The sequence below is a fragment of the Chiroxiphia lanceolata genome, chromosome 14 (genome assembly GCF_009829145.1).
Source record: "Chiroxiphia lanceolata isolate bChiLan1 chromosome 14, bChiLan1.pri, whole genome shotgun sequence".
Taxonomy (NCBI): domain Eukaryota; kingdom Metazoa; phylum Chordata; class Aves; order Passeriformes; family Pipridae; genus Chiroxiphia; species Chiroxiphia lanceolata.
The window spans coordinates 12791571-12809603 of record NC_045650.1 but is presented as its reverse complement, the minus strand read 5'-3'; the positions used below and the strand labels follow the sequence as shown (position 1 = coordinate 12809603).

General features: G+C 37.2%; 1 protein-coding gene across 1 annotated transcript in view; it reads left to right on the top strand.

Moving 5' to 3' along the window:
• TENM1 (teneurin transmembrane protein 1) overlaps positions 1-18033 on the top strand; it is a 761012-nt gene that overhangs the window by 518825 nt on the left and 224154 nt on the right. Inside the window, 1 exon segment of the mRNA XM_032701921.1 lies at positions 13778-14056. Coding sequence (XP_032557812.1) covers positions 13840-14056 — 217 coding nt within the window. The 5' untranslated portion in view covers positions 13778-13839.

Here is an 18033-nt window from a genome sequence, read left to right as displayed (position 1 = left end):
CTCTTCTTTGAACTGTAAAGCAGAAATCACCAGATTATGTTGCTAAATACAGGAAGTTTGCCTCTAAACTCATTTATGCCACTGTGCGTCAGTGCAGCTCCCATCGAGTTTTAGAGGAATGCATGTAGATTTTTAGAAGAAATGCAGATTCTAGAAGAATGTGTGCTCCCAGCCCAGAAAACAAAAACAACAGAAAAGTATTTCTAACTTTCAAAGTCCATAGAGTGGTGAGTATTGCAGCTCCAGCAGTTTCACTCTATTTGCTCAGGCTTCAATTTGAAATATTATTTAAGAGGATAATATGAGGATGACCTTAATTGTGTAACTTGTAAGTTTTCAGTCTTGATGAGCTCATTTTTCCAATAATAAATTACTGAACTCTACGTAAGAAAGCATTCACATTTCAGCTCTAGTGTCTGGTTAGTGTAGCCTCAACTTGTGTTTTCTCTTTTCTTTGACATATAAAAATTCCTCTTGTTCCCCACTAACATAGAGAATAGTTTATTTGTTCTTCTGTTTGTTTTGCTAAGGTACTAGTGTTACAACATTTTGTACACTTACCAACTTCCTCCACACTTTATTTAAGCGAAAAACTTAGGTAGATTGTTATTTAAAGAACAAAAGACCTTTGTACTTTACAAGATTTTTACAAGACTCCTGGCACTTGACTTGACAGAAGAAGTTTCACAAGATCTAGAGGGAGATCGTGCTTCATTCTCTGCAGTTTTAGGTGTCAAACAAGGTTTCACAGAAAGTCATGACTTTCACAGAAAGACATGACTTTTCAAATGTATAATTTCAGGAGGAGGAAAATGCCTGGGCTACCGAACTGACCTTGAAGATCAATTGAAATGGAAGTGTTTAAGAATAATAAGTGTTTTAGGAATTAAGGGCAAAGCAACTTCCTAAAAGTCTTAATGATGCAGGGGAAGATAAAAATAAAAATAGTTCTGTGTTCTTCTGACAGAGGTAGCACACTGACCATCGTGGTATTGAAGGTAGTACTACCTAGAAATGGTTCTGGTGAGCCCTGGAATTCTTGACCCAATTTTATATGTGTGCTCATCTTTAAATTTATTTAAATTAACTGAGTGGTGCAGTTGTATCTCTAGGCAACAATATCTGTCATATAAAGCTTGGTGTAGCAATAGCTTAACTGGTTTTGTTTGGTTGATTTTGGGTTTTGAGTTTCTTTAATATTCCATTAACTCCAGAAGAAAAATTGAAATTAAATCTCTTTCCTCTTAGTCCACCGATGGCAATTTTTTTTCTTCCTCCAACTGTTCAGCCATTTCCAGTAACAAGTTGACTGGGGTTTTTTTTTGTTAAAATTATGCTCAGTCTGTCATGTTCATTGCCTAAAATGGGAACGGATCAGCTGATATAGATCAGCTGAAACCACTGCAAAAATAATTGTTTCCCCTTTCAAGTGCTCCAGCTGGGATGTCACCCTGGGACCAGGTTCTGCTGTTCTCTGAAAAGCATCCATAGGACAGTGCATGCAGAACCAGAGCTGCTTCATTTCTGTCTCTGTTTCTGGCAGCAGCTTCAACACATGTGATTCAAGGTCGATTGTTGTAAGAATTGTATGTAGGAGTAAGAGTTTAATTTTTATTTATTTTAACTGTGATTGGGTCTCCAGCCTTGATGAAAACTTAGCTGGAAGTCTGTTAATAATGAGTTTGGGAATTGTCAGAGCTGAAATGAGGAATAGGCCCTCTGCTGATGATTTTAGTATCTAAATTCATGGTAATGTTTTTAGTTGAGACTGCAGATTTGAGTCCCTTGTAATTTTTAAGGGTACAATATAAAACTATAAATAGATTCTATATGTGGAAGAAATCCCTGTATTTTTTCTAGGAGGTAAAAATTTACATAGTTTAAAACTCTTCTACTCTCAGTATTTTAACGAAGCCAAAAAACATACATGTGTTCATAGAAACCACAAATACCACCTCTTGAGAGCCAGGTGCTCAGTAAGTGACCATGTGTCAGAACCTGTGCTCTACTAGTATACGCAGAGCTGTGCTTTTACAGAAAGGATCTCACTCTGCAGATACAGTGATTTGGGGTGGGGATGTGGCTTGTGTTTTTGGTTTGGTTTTTTGTTGTTGCTTCTTGATTAGTTGTTTCTGTTTGTTTGTTTAATCCTGGACAATGCACCTTTGTTCCAGAATTATACAGATACTGTAGGTTGTCGTGAAGCCTGTATTTTATTTGATCTGCTTCGGAGGAATCAGTGCAGACATTTCTCGGGTCTTTTTACCATTATTGGTAATAGAGATCCTATCTCTAAGAGTCACTTGAGCATGAAGTGCTTCTGGATGTTCATAAAGGTCTTCAACCTGGTCTTTGACTGTATACAGAGAGTTCTTTTACTACAGAACAAGAAATGGCTGTTTAATTTTATTTTGAATGTTTGGTGCTTCCAGTTTATTTTCAGTGAAATGTAATAGCAGAAAATCAGACATAAGCTTTGAAGAGAACGGTGTCTTCACGAGGTTAATATATGTCACCAGCCTGTCTCTGGTGTGTGCCTACAGTCACATTTTACCTCCACGTTAATAACACATTCGGTGTTGTTGCAACAAACAATGTGCTGGTAAAATGGTAGCATTTAGGAAGGTATCCTTAAACTACACAATTCCTTTTCTTAGAGCAGTTATATTAATATGAGTCATCTTTAATAACAGTTGACATAAACCTTGTCACTTTTCAAATTGCTGAACCTTAGAACTCCTGTACACCTAAAAGCACTGAAATGAATATTTAGAATTCCTCCAGATCGACAGTGATGCCAAACGTTTTCTAGGGGAGCTTATTTAGATGGCTGCTTGTGCTATGAGTTGTGCGTAATGATTTGCGTGGTCTTCTTTTGTCTCTGAACTTTCTTAACTTTAAAAACCTACTAAATATTCTGTTGAAGCTGTATGGCATGATTTTCTTCAGCAATTATGGTTGTCATTCAGCATCACGTTCACAAATCCTCCATTGCTGACTTCCTCTCCTGTGCAGATCAGCACTGGCTTACTTCACAACTGCATTTTTCTGCTTCTTGTGCATATAAACCAAAACAGAATTGAGAAAACTGTGCTGTGGGGAGTCTCTCTTTCCTTTCATTACCAAACTGCCCATGAATGAAAAGGCAGACATGCAGTTTGCTTCACAGAATGGAGGAGAAATATGGGGACTGTGTCAGGGCGTTGTCATTCTGCACAAGACCACAGTGTGACACGCAGTGAGTGTGTGTGTGTGTGGCATATTTCTTCCTGGCCTTTTACATGATCGTGTCATGGGGCAAAATGCAGCAACCAATAACCAAATTCTGCTGGCAGAGTCTCCTTCCAACTTTGAGTGTTTTCAGGTATTCACAAATGTTGCAAACCAGGACATGAAATGCGGGATGAGAGTTAACATCCCTACTCAATTGAAAGCAAGTTTTTGGAAAAAAGGAAATCACTAACAGATGTGAAGGGCAGGCGCCCATTTCATAACCTCAGTGCGGATGCACTTGATATGGGAGAATATAAAAAAGGACATCCACTGAACCAAACATAATGCAATTCAGCCATAGGTTAAAGAAAGGTCATTTTCTTGCCTTGTTGGCTGGAAAGACAGCAGAGCTCTAACATATAATTGTGTTCTGTGACAGTAAAAGGAGCCTTTTGGTGCTTTGGGAAAGAAAAGTGACATTTTTCTTGCTCATGAGAGAAACACAGCTTCACATTAAATGTACATTACAGTGCTCCCAATGTAAATAAAATTAACATGGGTGGAATTGTTACCCACACAACATCCCTGAGGAAAAATTATTCACCAAGACAGCAGCACAGCCTAACAATAAGGCAAGGATAATGATTCTGATTTTTTTTAAGTGTGGCTAGTGTAGATGTGTGTGTGTGTGTGTATACACACGTATAAAAGTAATGGACAAGAGCCACATATTTCAGTTTTGTCCTTCTCTATCTTTCTCCTTGCTATGATTTCTCAGCTGAAGAAAGAGAGCTGAGCTAAATGGAGTCATTGTACAAGTGCTAAGGAGAATGTATTCTTGCCAAGTACTTTAGCAGGATGATCATAGTGATGGTAATATATTAGATATATTATATGATGGCTTAAGTAGCTGAGAATTTTGTGTCAAGTGTGGCATCGTTTCCTTTTTCCCATTTTATGTACCCATGGCATGGTTATAGTCATCCTGGTCTCCCTTGGAAGTCATTGGGGATATAGAGGCTATCGATTTCTTTCTGAAGGTTCATCTTCCTTCTAACACTCAAACAGAAGAGTAGTACTTGATTTTTAGACATCTCTGTTTAATTTCATGTTTAGTAGGAAAAATCAGTTGCAGTGAAGTCCCATCTACTTTTGAACTGAAATTGATTATTGCAGAATACCAGTTTCCAAAAAATTTGTCTGCATCAGTCCCTCTTGTAGTATTCTTGAAAAGGATATTGTGGATAGTGCAGCCTAAGTTAGAGGAAAGGACGGTATCTGTTCCAGAAGCACTTACACTGAAAGAAGACATGGGGAAACAGCCCTAGCAACAGGGGGGAAAAAAGGATATAAGTTAAGATTTCAGTGACTGATGTTAAGAATAGGTAAGAAGATTTCAATTTCAATTTACCATGTTAGAATTGTTTAAATGTAAAATGAGTGCCTCCCTGTTAGTGTATTTCTGCAGAAGACATGCTATGTTTTATGGAAAAATAGCTCACAAAGATATAATCAAGAGGCTGCTTATCATGAGAGTGCAAAAACTGTCCGTGATGTTAATAGGCAGAATATGTAAAAATTTGAATAGTACTTAAACAATAGAAATTATTTCCTGTTCTGAAGCCCAAATAAAAGAAGGCTTGGCCATAAAAGAAAACAGCCTTCCACTTACACACTAGAGGCACGATTGTGTGTTTTTAGTCTGTTACATTTCCATACGTAGGTGAGCCTTCAGGCACAGAGCTAGGGAATATTCCTTCTCTTCAGTGCCAGCACTACTGCATTGTCTTTGTAAAGTACTGAAGAAAATTGTGTAATCAATTTGCAGAAACTGTAGGGTTGTGGATGGACAACTTAAAATAATCTCTGCCAAGAAAGCTCCCACAGACTGGTAAAAATGGATAGATGCATAATATACTTCCAGTTTGCACTACAGAAGACTCTTGGTACTTGCAGGAGAAATTTCTAGCAAACATTCATTACAAAGGATTCTCTATTGAAATGAGAACAAAGGTTCCACTAGAAAGATCTCTGAGGATTCAGATGTACCTTTTCATAGGTGACATGCTGATACAAGCCAGTTCTCGAGGGGTTGCATCAAGGCATAAATCAGCGGTAATTTCAACCCTGCAAGATCATAGCACTATCATGAACAGAAAGAAAATCAATCTGACACCAGCTCAAATAATAGCGGTTCTGGGAGTCACAGTATATAGTACAAGTCCACTGGGAGGGTCTGCTTGTCAGAACAATGGCACTTGAAGACACTGAATACTTTGACAGACATCAAAGCAAGAAGAAAAGGAACAGAAAGATCACTTCTCAGGTTGCTATTTGCGTGACTGACACCATCATGCCTGAGTGGGACTTCAAATGAGGGTGAGGCAGATGCTGGTCCTGTGGTCAGGCAGTAGTCAGGTCTTGCAAAAAGTACTTCAAATGCCTAAAAAGCTTTTCAAGTTTTAACTTAGTAGGTGATGTCAGAACTGCATAATAATTGATGGTATTTCTTCCCAGAGTTAGAAGAGCAAAAGTTAAGAAAGCTATCTAGGAAAAGACTGAAAAATTCACTTTCAGTGTGCAGTAAATAATGGTGGCTTCATAAAAGTTCTTACCTCTGCTGTGTGTCTGAGGAGTAGACAATACTAAAGAGGTGCTGATAATATTTAGGAGAATATGTCCCATTAGCAATCTTCAACTGGAGTTGAGGAGCTCGTATCAGCATTTTGTTTCAGAGATTTTTATTAGATGGGTTTTTTGATTTTGCAAGTGGAAATGAAAATTACTAAGGTCTCCTGAGATCTACCACAACAGCTCATTGCTTCCAAGGTGGGAAGGGGGAAAACCTACCAGGAAAAATGTGACTTTGTTCACTGTGATGTCAACCGATGAAATCTTTTGTCTCATCAAACGTGATAATACTTAGACTTCTTCATAGGCTTTGATAGTCCATAAATACTCTCGTGAATGTCTAGGTTGTGGAAAGAGGACTTCTTTATTCCAATTAGGGAAAATGAACGTGTTGACAAAATTGTTAGCTGAATATTTTCAAACATCATTGCCAAGGCAGCCTAGTATCAGTGACAATCTAATACTTGAACTGTGGTTTAGATGTTCCACAGTATCGATGTATTGTAAATAATTCTCATGTGCTAAGCTTACTGTGATGCAAAATTTAAATTAGTGGCTAAAAAAATTAATAGTATCTACACAGAGCATGTTATTTTCAATTTTTGTAATCTCTGAGCAGCTAAACCTGATTTTAAAAATTACTTTTTTGCTAATTAAGCCTTACTGTGTCGTCTTAATTAAGCACACAGTTGGAAGAGAGACATAGCAATGATTATCTCAATTTGATGGCTATACAATTTGCATTATCAAAAAGTAACCGAAGCATGATTCAATTTTCTTGTCACATATAAATGAATATACTACTTGCTCCATGCCAACGTATTTTAAAACAGCAAACCCTCCAAAGCTTATTCCTAGATGAAATTAAGATTCCATTTTTCCTACTTGCATATACAGAAGTACACGTATGCCTCACTATTGTATTATATTGTTAGATAATAGCACTTAGTGTAGATATATATATATAAAAACATTGTGATATTATTTGCCTGTTTAGTTCAGAAGAGCGCCAAGATTCAACTGTATTTTCATAGAACTCAGTTACTAAGTGGAGTATTCTAATTTTAGGTCTTTACAATGCAAAATATGCTCTTGCCAACAGAACACTAATAATAAGGGTGGAGAACAATCTGAGCTTCCATTGAGAAGCATTTTAACACTTCATCTGGATGTATTTAGTATAAAGGAGTGCCTAGGGTATATTGGAAATATCCTGTACAGTGAGAGGAAGCTTAGTTGTCTCAGGGATTCTTGAATGTGGGGGGGAACATTCCTTTTCTTCAGTTCTATTGTGGTTTTACACTGTCTTTTACTAAGAAAATACAGCTTTGACTATTCATCCTTCTTAGAGTAAAAAACTACTTCTGAGAGATCCATATTGGAATATTGATCCTGTAATCTCAACCTACACTCTCATATAGGCCAAACTTCCTTTACCTCTTTCCCTATATTGTCCCTGCCATACAGTTGGGAATTAAGCTGCAAAGGCATTAGATGACTTGCCCATGTTATGGACCAAATGTGTAGATATCAAGCACTTGGCTAGTTTTACTTAAACCCAGACTTCTTCATGTTCTTCAGGATTCCTAGTTGCAGTGTTTCACAATGTTTCCATTTTCTGAGAGGACAAAATGTTCACACCAGGAGTTATTCTGCAGTATAATCAGGAGGTGTGTTTCCTAAAGTAAAGCCCTTGAGGAAGACTTAGTGTTCAGGAGATATTCTGAACCTGTCCAGAACGTATCACTCCAAATTGTGGATGTGCTTTGTCCCACAGCAGTAGAGCTTGATCTTTTGTGCTTGAATCTCACTAACATCAAATGGTGAGTTTCCAAAAGAAAACATTAGGGACTTGTGTGATTTTTACAGTCTGTGGCAATTCTCCAAGTAAAGTGAAGGGCACATGTTGGCCAAGAATTCTGTATCACAGTTGAGTAGCTGACATAACGTATGTTTTTCAGATCACTTTCAGTCTTGCCATATGCCACAAAATCCTACAACAACCTGACTTTCTTTACAATTTTACTCTGCAGTGTTTTGTCTCCGAAACTTTGGATAAAATGGGCGACACTTCGAATTACTTTGTTAACTAGAATTAAATTAGACTTTGACTAATTTTAAATGAAGATCATTAAATGTGAAAATGAACCTTATTCCACTTGCATCTATCACCATGACATATAAATGTATGAGCCAGTGTAATCCATCCTAAGTTAAAAGAGCACATCCTCTAGGAAGTGTGTTTAAACCCATAGCATGTCCCTGAAAACTCTGTTTTGCATTTTTTGCATTTACATGTCTGATTTAGAATGATATGTAAAAAAACATATTATAAGATTGTCATCTTTTGTATGTGCATCTCTTCTTTTTCAGAGGCACTAGGTAGCCCACCTGCAAGAATAACACAGTGTCTCATCATTTCACAGTCTCACTCACTCCCAGAGAAATACCATTTGCCTAGTGATCCATACATCCTTGTGTCATCTTCAAACACCTTTTGATGTGTTAATATTTTATGATCCACAGAAAGTGTTCGTGTGAATTTTATTTGTTTGGGTTTTATAAATTCTATTTCTTCAGTCCATCTTCTAGGGATTGTGTTCTTGACTTTTAGCATGAGATTTTTTCCTTCCAGTGGAAAGTATTATCTACTTCCATCCTCCAAACTTAAGCAGACTTTCCATGTTTCTTCATAGTGCTCTCTAATTCCATGCGTCACATAAAAACATAATTTGATCCTGCTTTACTGCTGCTCAACTCTGTGTATAACTGTTCTGAAAAAAATAGAACTTTAAGGGACTTCCTTTGTTTATAATCTCTAGACAAATATTTGAGGGATATATTTTCTGAAAGTATGTACAAGGTCAGAATATTTTTACTTCTTTTTCTTGGTATTGCATTTCTTAAAGGTTTAAATCAAGAGTGTTTGTTCTGGTTTGCCTTTCATATTTTACAGTTTTGTATTTCAGAAAGGCCTGCAGAATAAAGGTACTGTTCTTTTTGCCTTCAGCAGTCCAGAGCTGATATACCTGCTTAGTAGTTCATTTTCAGAAACTAGTGGTCTGAAAAGGCAATAAGCAAATGGTAGCTTTCAGATAAGGGTATGTGTTGAAAGAAAAGAAATATAGGAGAGAACAAGGACAGCTTCCTGGTTATATTTTAGCATTACAACTGCAATTACATTTTAATTCTAAATGGTCTGGAATATCTGAGTATTAAACATAATGATTAGTTGAGGCCAACAGAGGTTACAATTCTTCATGTTTTTACTCTTCTACACTTCTGGAAGACCCTGTTCTGCTACATGATACTCATTAGCAACCGTAACCTGACCTCTCTAAATAATTCTGGACTTACTGGTAACCAACTGGGTATGCCACTGGTGATTTGACGGGGCTGATGGTGGGTAATCAGTATGGAAATTTGTTCATTAAATGGGCACCCTATCAGGGCAGCCTATTAAGAATTTATAAAAAGCACTATTAAAGTAATGTGATCTCCGTGGCATCGCTGGGTTTGAGCGCAGAGCCTCCTCTATGCAGTAGAAATGCACATAGTGGGGTTTGTTATAAAATACTTCTGGATGAGCACGTGCACTGCAAACAGCCCCATCCCAGCTCCCTCATAAGCCAGTTACCCCCCATGTTCCTGAGCAAGTGGGCTTCTGATCTGAGCAGCACAGGAGAGTTACGTGGCCCATGGGAAATAATCTTGGTGAAAGTGATATGTGAAAATAGTTTCTAATAACTCGTATAGTGTGCATTTAGAAAGTTGCATAAATCATACATTAAAATCCATATAGATCTATATTAGCTCCATTACTTTGAGTGGTATTTTCCCATCCAATAGAACTTTTTGACTTTTTTGCATTTGCAAAAGTGGTTCATTGGGAATTTAAATGATCAGTTGTGTATTCTTCTACAAAATCAACTGTAAACTGCATACGATATCTGTTTAAAGTATGGTTCAGAATTACCTGGTATTCAGTGCCTAAATATGTATTTCATATATTTATATGTTTATAGTTACCTATAATATTTTTATTACATATTTTGTGAAACCTTTCAATGACAGAACAGTGGTGGAAAGGGCAACAAAGTGCTACTTGTGAGGAGGAGAGCATTAAGACACTTACAGAAAGGTCACTTACAGGAACTGTAAGCTTTTATGAGACTTTATCATTTTGCTGACAAGGTCAACTTGATATTGATCGTCCGCGTGTTTTGTTTAGTTACTTGAAAGACAGTTATTTGAAGAAACCTATGTAAACATCAAGGCAATATTCTTTATACTCCTGCCCTATTTCAGCATTTTGACTTGCTTACTTGTGTTGTGTTTCTCCAAACAAAATATGAAATAAGGGGCAAGTATTTGATTGCCAGTGTTTAAATTCAGGCTATCAAAATGTAGCGTCATTTGTTAAGTTAAACTGATTCTTTCACTGTAGAAAAGCTTGAAGATTTGATCTGGGTTTTTTAATCATGTGTTTCTGATGCATAAAAGCTTTTTTGTTTGATGAAAAATTTGATGAAGTATTTTTCCAGTTCTTGCAAATGATTTATCACCTGCTTTCATGTCAGGCCGGATAGCTTTGGGTTTATGAGGCCCTCATGCCCTAAGCAAAGACAAAGGAAGCACAAGCTTAGTCCCTGTGTGAAAGGAAGCCGAAGTTTACTGTGGTCTTTGACACTCTGGTGCTCTTTCTCTTGCCCTTATGTGAGCCTTTAGCACTGCTGAGTTTTAGATGGCTTTGGTACAATTGGGGTGGGGAGGAAAGAGTTGGCCAGGGGAGCTGAAGATTTTCTTCCTTCAGGTGGTGAACGAGTAGGTGAATTGGGATGTGTCTGCATTACATCTGTACCCACATCCTTCCACTATAAAGGATAGAAAACTTCATGCTGAGTCTTTCTGGTTGTGTGACTGGAGATGACTCCAACCTGGTGCTGGAGTGACTTGGTGGTCAGCACTACCCTGGGAAAAGTTGAGCTGTGGCTTCACACACAAAGGCCTTTGCATCCCTACAGCTAGAAATGTGGGCATATGTGGCAATGGCAGAAGTAGCATCCCCAAGCGGGGCAGTGTGGTGTTAAACTGTGATATTCAGAAGTTGGTCATATTTTTAAATCATTCTTGCCCTTATATAAAACGGAATAATAAAATTACAGCTTTTAAGAGGATATTTCATGGAGCTCTTACATGGATTTAGAATTGAAAGAGAAGACCCAAAATAGGTAATAAATCTAATATTAATTTCTTACATTAAATGAATTGGTCTGTCTACTGCCTTGGTTAACATAATTAAATATTTTCCTGTTACAAGCAGTTCTCTCAAAGACTTTGGTTATTAAACCTTGTTTTTAAAGAATAAACATAAATCTTCTTTAAGTAGTTGGTTTGCTGCAGCTTAAGTTTTACAGGTCTCTGTGCATCCTAGTAATTTTTTTATTGCTTGTTTAAAAAAATTAAAAAAAAAATCACTTGAAACCTCCCACAAAACAGATGCACATCATCTTTTAGGAGGAACTTGTGTGTTTTGGTTTTGTGGGTTTTTTGTTTATTTGTTTTTTTCCAGTAATGAGCTAAATTTGTCAGATTCATTGTTTTGTGCTTTCGAAAGCAGGACGCACCACGCGTGTCCGAGGCTGCTTGCACTTGCTGCCTTCATGGCAAGATTTATTTCTTCTCTACTGCATCTTCTTAATAGAGGCCTTTAATTTCTCCTTGTTTTCTTCTGGCTTCTGTAGCTTCATCTCCATTTATTCTGTCAGAAAGAAGGCATTTTGAAGGCTTCTTCCTGTCAGTAACTGTTTCTACAGAGTCGTCAGTTCATCTTTTAATCCAACTCTGTGCTTGTAAGTCAGAGCACCTTTGTTTTCTTGTGTCACTAGTAAAGCAACTCACCAAAATAAGTACTGAAACTAGGCAATAATAGGCAATGTTAGCAAATAACAGTAAATTATTTAAGCAAATAGCTTTGGAGAAGCAAATATTGCTTAGCAGTAACTTGTTTGCAGTAGCATTTTAACACCAACTTGATACAGTGTGATCAATCCAGAACCCAAATCCCTGTGTTCAGTGCTGCAACCCCATGACACCTTTGTCAGCTGGCCTTGGTCTCTGGCAGCTTCTTGGTTCTTCTTTCTTGTTTTCTCTGTCTCTTGAAGAGTTTTTTATTGACTTACATGCTTTCAAGCCCACTTTGCTAAGTAGGAGACATGAGCTGCATTTTTTAGTTGTTTGGTTTTTTTTTTAATGCTGTTGCTTTTTATCCAAATGCCACTTGCTTCTGAAGAGCTGTTCCATCTCAGGTTAAAGGGATGGATATAACTCTCTGAGTTTTAGTGTTTGAAGCAAATACTTGCCTTTAACCTCTTTCTTCAGATAATCTCCCAAAACATGGGGAAAGCAAGGCGTGCACTCCATGGTGTTACTCCTGTTGTAGTGATCTGTCTCCCTTCCTCCCTCCAAGGGTTCTGAGGGCCTGGATTTTGTTTTTCTGTTACTATGTTAGTTTTATTCCCTTTCCACATCACGTGCAGTGTTTTCCCCTCCTCTCAGGAAGATGATCCTTTCAAAAGTATTGGGAGGACACACAACCAGGAGATGAAGGTTTGCTATACTGGAACACAGTGACAGCTACCATCACTTGTTTCTCAAACATTCAGACAGTTTGAGAAGTTAGTCATCTCTATAGCCCTCTAAGAACAAGTGCTTTTTATGTTTCTCTTGTGTGTTTTCCCTTTTCCTGTGTTGCTTTTGGAGATTCCGATTGTATGCTCACAATGGGCAATGTGTGGGGTTAAAAGTCCTTGTTGCAGATGGGAAACAGGCTGATATCAAACTGAGTATTAAACTTACTTAGCTCGGCTACTGACCTTAAAATCATTAAGAAGCTGTGAGCAATTGCTTTTTAATTAAGCAAAATCCCTTTGAACTTCTGTGTTTTTCTTGGCCTTCTAGCAGCAATGTTTACAGGCGCCTTCTTTTTTTTGTTACATTTGTTTTTCTAGGTTAATAATATCTGCTAATCTAAAAGCCAAACAGAGCTCCCTGTTTGTGAGCCGTGCTGCTGTAAAAAGTGTGCTCTGTTATTTCCCACCGACTTTGTCTTAAAAATTAGTGATGGAAACAGCTTAGTGAAGGCAAAGATACAGGACAAGTGCACCAGTTGCATGTGCAGATGCAATGCACTTGATTTTAATGAACATCTTTGTACAAATACATATGAAAAACTCAAGCTGCAGTTTGGAAGTTTTCCATTACGGTTCTGTAAAGCCCCGTGTTGGTAGGAGTTTAGGTGGGATATGCCGAGGAAAAGAGGGGTTGTACTGCAGGGTACAAGCTTCTTCCTGTTGAAATGTCCACACAATCTAAAAGAAAATGTCCATTTCTGAACCAGCTTATGCTTTTGTAGAGTGACAGTGCGGTATGTTTTTATTTCTAAGAAGTTTGGTGGTTTTCTAAAGTTTGAAATCTCTTATTGATTAAATGTAATTTAATTTACAGCAGAATATTTCAAAAGGGTGAACTTTCTACTCTCTAGGCTTCATATTTTAAAAGTCATAAAATACTATTTTCACTTAAGATGAATATGCATCCGTTTAGAGAAAAAGTAACTCTTCCATCTTACCTTTAATACCAAATATAACTTGCTGTAGCATATCTTGTGCATAAAGTACAGTTGTTGCTTGGTCTAATAGGACAGTACTTAAGATTTGGTTTTAAGTTTTTTTCTTCAAGTAGCTTTTTTTTTCTTATTTTTAAAAAAAAAAAAACCAGTGAAATATGACATGTTCAGTTTCTTTCCTGTATTATAGTGATATTTATACAATTTAATTGGTTTATATAAACTAAAAATAAAGTTTGACCTTAGTGAGATAAATTTCTATATCATGTCTGAAATTGATTATTGTTTTTGGTTTGTTTTTTCCAGGACTGTTTCCTTAAGGCGTTCCAGTTGCTTGTTTTCATGACTTTGAGCCTATTTAATCAGAGATGGAGCAGATGGACTGCAAACCCTACCAGCCACTGTCAAAAGTTAAACATGAAGTGGATCTAACTTACACGAGTTCTTCAGATGAAAGTGAAGATGGGGGAAAGCAAAGGCAATCTTATGACTCAAGAGAAACTCTGAATGAATATAGCCAAGAGCTAAGACTTAACTATAACAGTCATAGCAGAAAAAGAAAAGCCATTGACCAGTCCACACAAGGTAAATAATTTATTTTATCTACTAATTATGGTTATTACTTAATGATTATTTACTATGAAACAGTATCATGTTATCAGCAGATGAGCAAACATTTTGTTCTTAAAGGCTTGTGCTGTCAACCTGCTTTTCACTTATATTTAAATATACCATAATATAAAAAATTTAGGAAAAAAAATTTCTTTTAAGTAAAATTGCTTTTTTTGGCAGGACAGGCTGAGTGATATTCTGGAAATCATCCCAAACTAGCTATAGACAAATATATCTTTAGTAGGAACTACTCTTCTTACTAATGGTCACTGAATATTTATTACCTTTGTATATGTTGGGCGCATTCTGGCATTCTGGTATAAAAATCAACGTTGAGGCTGCAGATTATACCTGCTTGTGCTTACAAAGCCTGTGAATTCATTCAAATGCAACAATTCCCTTGACGTTTTTAATCATATCAATAATCAAGTAATTTAAAAGCAGAAGAGAATTAGTGTATTGTAAGGAAAAACCTGACACTAAAGTTTCTGTTTTAGCCTTTTGCATGATAAGGACAGAGATTTGAGCACTTATGATAGTTGAGCTAAGGTTAGGAAAAGCTACTCTTTGGTTAGAGATGAAAGCTAAAGACTAAGACTAAAGAAATGGAAGGATTGAGGAGAATTTACTGCAGCGTGCCCTGATGGACTTGTGGAAACCCACGTGCTGCATGTACAAAATGGCCTGTCTGCTGCTTTCAGCTCTGCCACAAATTCAGGCAGGATGGTGGGGCAGGAAGAATATTTTTAGGAATCAGAGTGTGTGTCAGAAGCAATGGGAGTCTGTCCCCTTAAAGGTAACAGCAGAGGGGTTCCAGGGGCAATCCCTCCTTGCTCCTCAAGGAAGTGGTTGAATTGCATTACAGTGTGGCCAGTGCTTCTCAGCTAAAAATTTTAGTATTTTTTTAAAAAAACAAACAACTCGTAAGCAAACAAACAAACCAACCCAATCCCCCAAAAAAAAAACACATCAAAAACCCACATGCACAAAGCAGCCCAGTCCCTCAGTGCTTACCCAGAAAAGCCTTCTCCAATTTTCTGAATATAAAAATAATTTTTTTACAAGAAAATGAAAGAAAAATAAGCTTTTTGAAGATGGAAAATTTGTCTCCTCTGTGAAGTGTAAATTAATGTAAAATTTAGAAAGGCTGTGCTGCATAGCTATTACAGCTTTTTTGTATTTTACTGCAGATATTCTGACTCAAGTTACTCTTTTAATACTTTCATATACTGAAAGTACCTATAATTCATGGCTGCCAGAGATAGCCTCAATCCATCTGCATATATTCTCTCCCCTCCAAAGAGTTACAAAACTGCAATTTTTGGAAAGAAGTCACAAACACAGATTTCAACAAAGTGCTATATAGAAAACTTGACTTAGATATGTTTGGGTTTTGTGACTTTATCTTGAACACGGTATGAGAGTTTGGTTAACTGGGATATATATGGCTGTATTTTTGTACCTGGAGATGGTGTAAATATACTTGTAGATCTACTTAGAGCAACTCCCTCATTGCTTGTCACTGTGGCTGTAAAAGGATAACCTCTGCAGGGACCAGGGCCTTGAAGAGCTCCCTGTTTGCAATGCTTTGTTGTTATTGATATTCATGCCAGCTGTAGCATCACTAGCTTGGGCACATATAAAAGGGTTGCAGTCACACTACTGTAGGCATAAGAAACCAGCTTCTGTGTCATGTTGAATTTATTCTTCCAGAACATTGCCTCTGAAAGCAATTGCATTAATAATTTTGGCCAAATTAGTGTGCATTTCTGCGAGAAGTTGTCAGGCATGAACTTACCCCACTTATTCAGGACCGACCTGTAAAGAATCAGTGATGTGCTTGTGCAGACCAACAGGTATTTTGCACTCATGTTGTAAGATGAAAAAACAAACAGTAAGTATAGAATTGATCTGTTCATTAAACAATGATTTTTAGGTGCTGTTCTTCAGGTCTAGTACTTGTGTCACTCATGGAGAGTCCGGTGCAAGATGAATTGTGTGTCTGGAGTTACTTAAATCAGAAACTTGCAGTTACCAGACAATTCAAGATTTAACAAATACCACCACAGTTTCAAGCCAAACAAAGTTTTACTGGCCTAACAACTGAATGGGAGCAGATACAAAACTCTCCTGACAAAGTGTCATTGACTAGTAAAGAGTCAGTGCTAAATGCATAATGTGTACATCTAAAAATGCATTCTCTTAGTCACTGGAGAGTTCAGAATCCTGCTTGTCTGAAGATATGTAAATCTGCAATATCTCGTCCTGGCAAGAAGATTTTATGAAGTAAATTCTTGGCAGACCTGATATCATGTAGTTTGGAGATACTGGCAAACATAGTAAATTAATTCTTGGAAGAATTGGTAAACACGTTGTTTTGTACTTGAAAGAGATGGGGTAGAATTGGCAGAAGTTGTCAGAAATGTTGCTCTTACTGGGAAACTCATTGATGGACTTGGCTGTGCAGGGAAAAAAGTTCTCATAGTTGTACTATACATAGATTGCACCTCGAGCTTATTTGTGACGTGTTTACATAATTAGAACTGTTTTCTTCCACAGTTTTCTCTGTTTTCACTAAAGTAAATGTGAAAGGACCTGTACTCTACAAATACTGGCAATAGAGAAAAGCTTTCTGGCTTTTAGGTTAATTATAGATTTGTAGAAAACACTGGTTTAGAGGAATGAATTCCTGATAGGATAAGCATCTGGGATGGAGTCACTGGCATGATAAAGTGTATTGATCGTTAACAATATGAGCATACGGCAGTAAATTTCTGCTTAGACAAACGTGTATTTCCTGGCAAGATAAATATATTGAACTGCATTATGGGTAAGGCAAAATGGAGTTGTTCCATTGGAAGACCCAACAGCAAATATTTTCTGGTAAATCTGTGTGAGAAAATCATGATTACTAGTATTCTAGGAAATGACATCTTAGAGTGCTTCACAAAGAATTGGCCTAATCTGCTTTTAGCCCAAGAAGTAAGGAAAACCTTTTTCTGGACAAAAGCTCCAGAGCAGTGACACAAGTAATGTTTTGTAAAACAGGTATATGAAATTATCTTCAAGAGAGCAACAGATTCAGCTAAATGTTCAAAATCTTCCTCAAATGAAGTCTGTTGGCTCCGTAGAGAGGCCTGGGTCACAGTGTGAGAAAACTCTTCTGCCTAAGGCCACTTCTGTCTCATCCTCTCTTTTTAGGCTTACTGCTGTTGTCATCCAATTCTCATTTCTGCCCTCTGATACATCCTAGCAATGGTGAGGACACAGAGGCAATAGAAATGTTTTAGTGCTGAACAGCACTTTCTTTCCTTAGAAGGGAAAAGCTATATGTGAGGCACAGAAATAGGCGGTCTGTTTTGCTGTGCATTAAAGTTCAGCAATTTTCAGCTTACCAGGAAGGAACATTTAAACACATGTAACTCTTAACATCATATGACCGGTCAAACCCACTTTTACTTATCATCTTAGACATAAATAAAAGGCGTGCTGACAAGCACTGGTAGGAAATTGTCCTGTCAGGAAAATGTCATGGTGGTGTTTTGTCATCTGTGAAGTGGCAAAAGCTTTTTACATAATAACCATATTCTACTCAGGTTCCAGAATTATGTAAATCCACTCAGGGCAGCAGATCTGCTTTGTGTCTGTACCAGGGCCATGGAGAGAGTTGAATTTGGTCTGTATGTTGCATATATTTTTTGTTTCAATTACTTTATTTTTAAATTATGTATAAAGGTAAAAAAGCCTTTTTTAGTTTCATCCCTGAATCTGTTCTGTATAAGACAAGAATAATAATCTAACAAACCACAAATTTGTGGTCTTGTGAGCTCTCCCAGATGAAGCTGATGCCAGCAGAGTGACTGTGATTTTTTTTTTTTATCGTTTTAATAGAGATTTGGACCACTTGCCTGGGTGAATTTAGGACTCCATCTTATAAATTTCCACAGTTA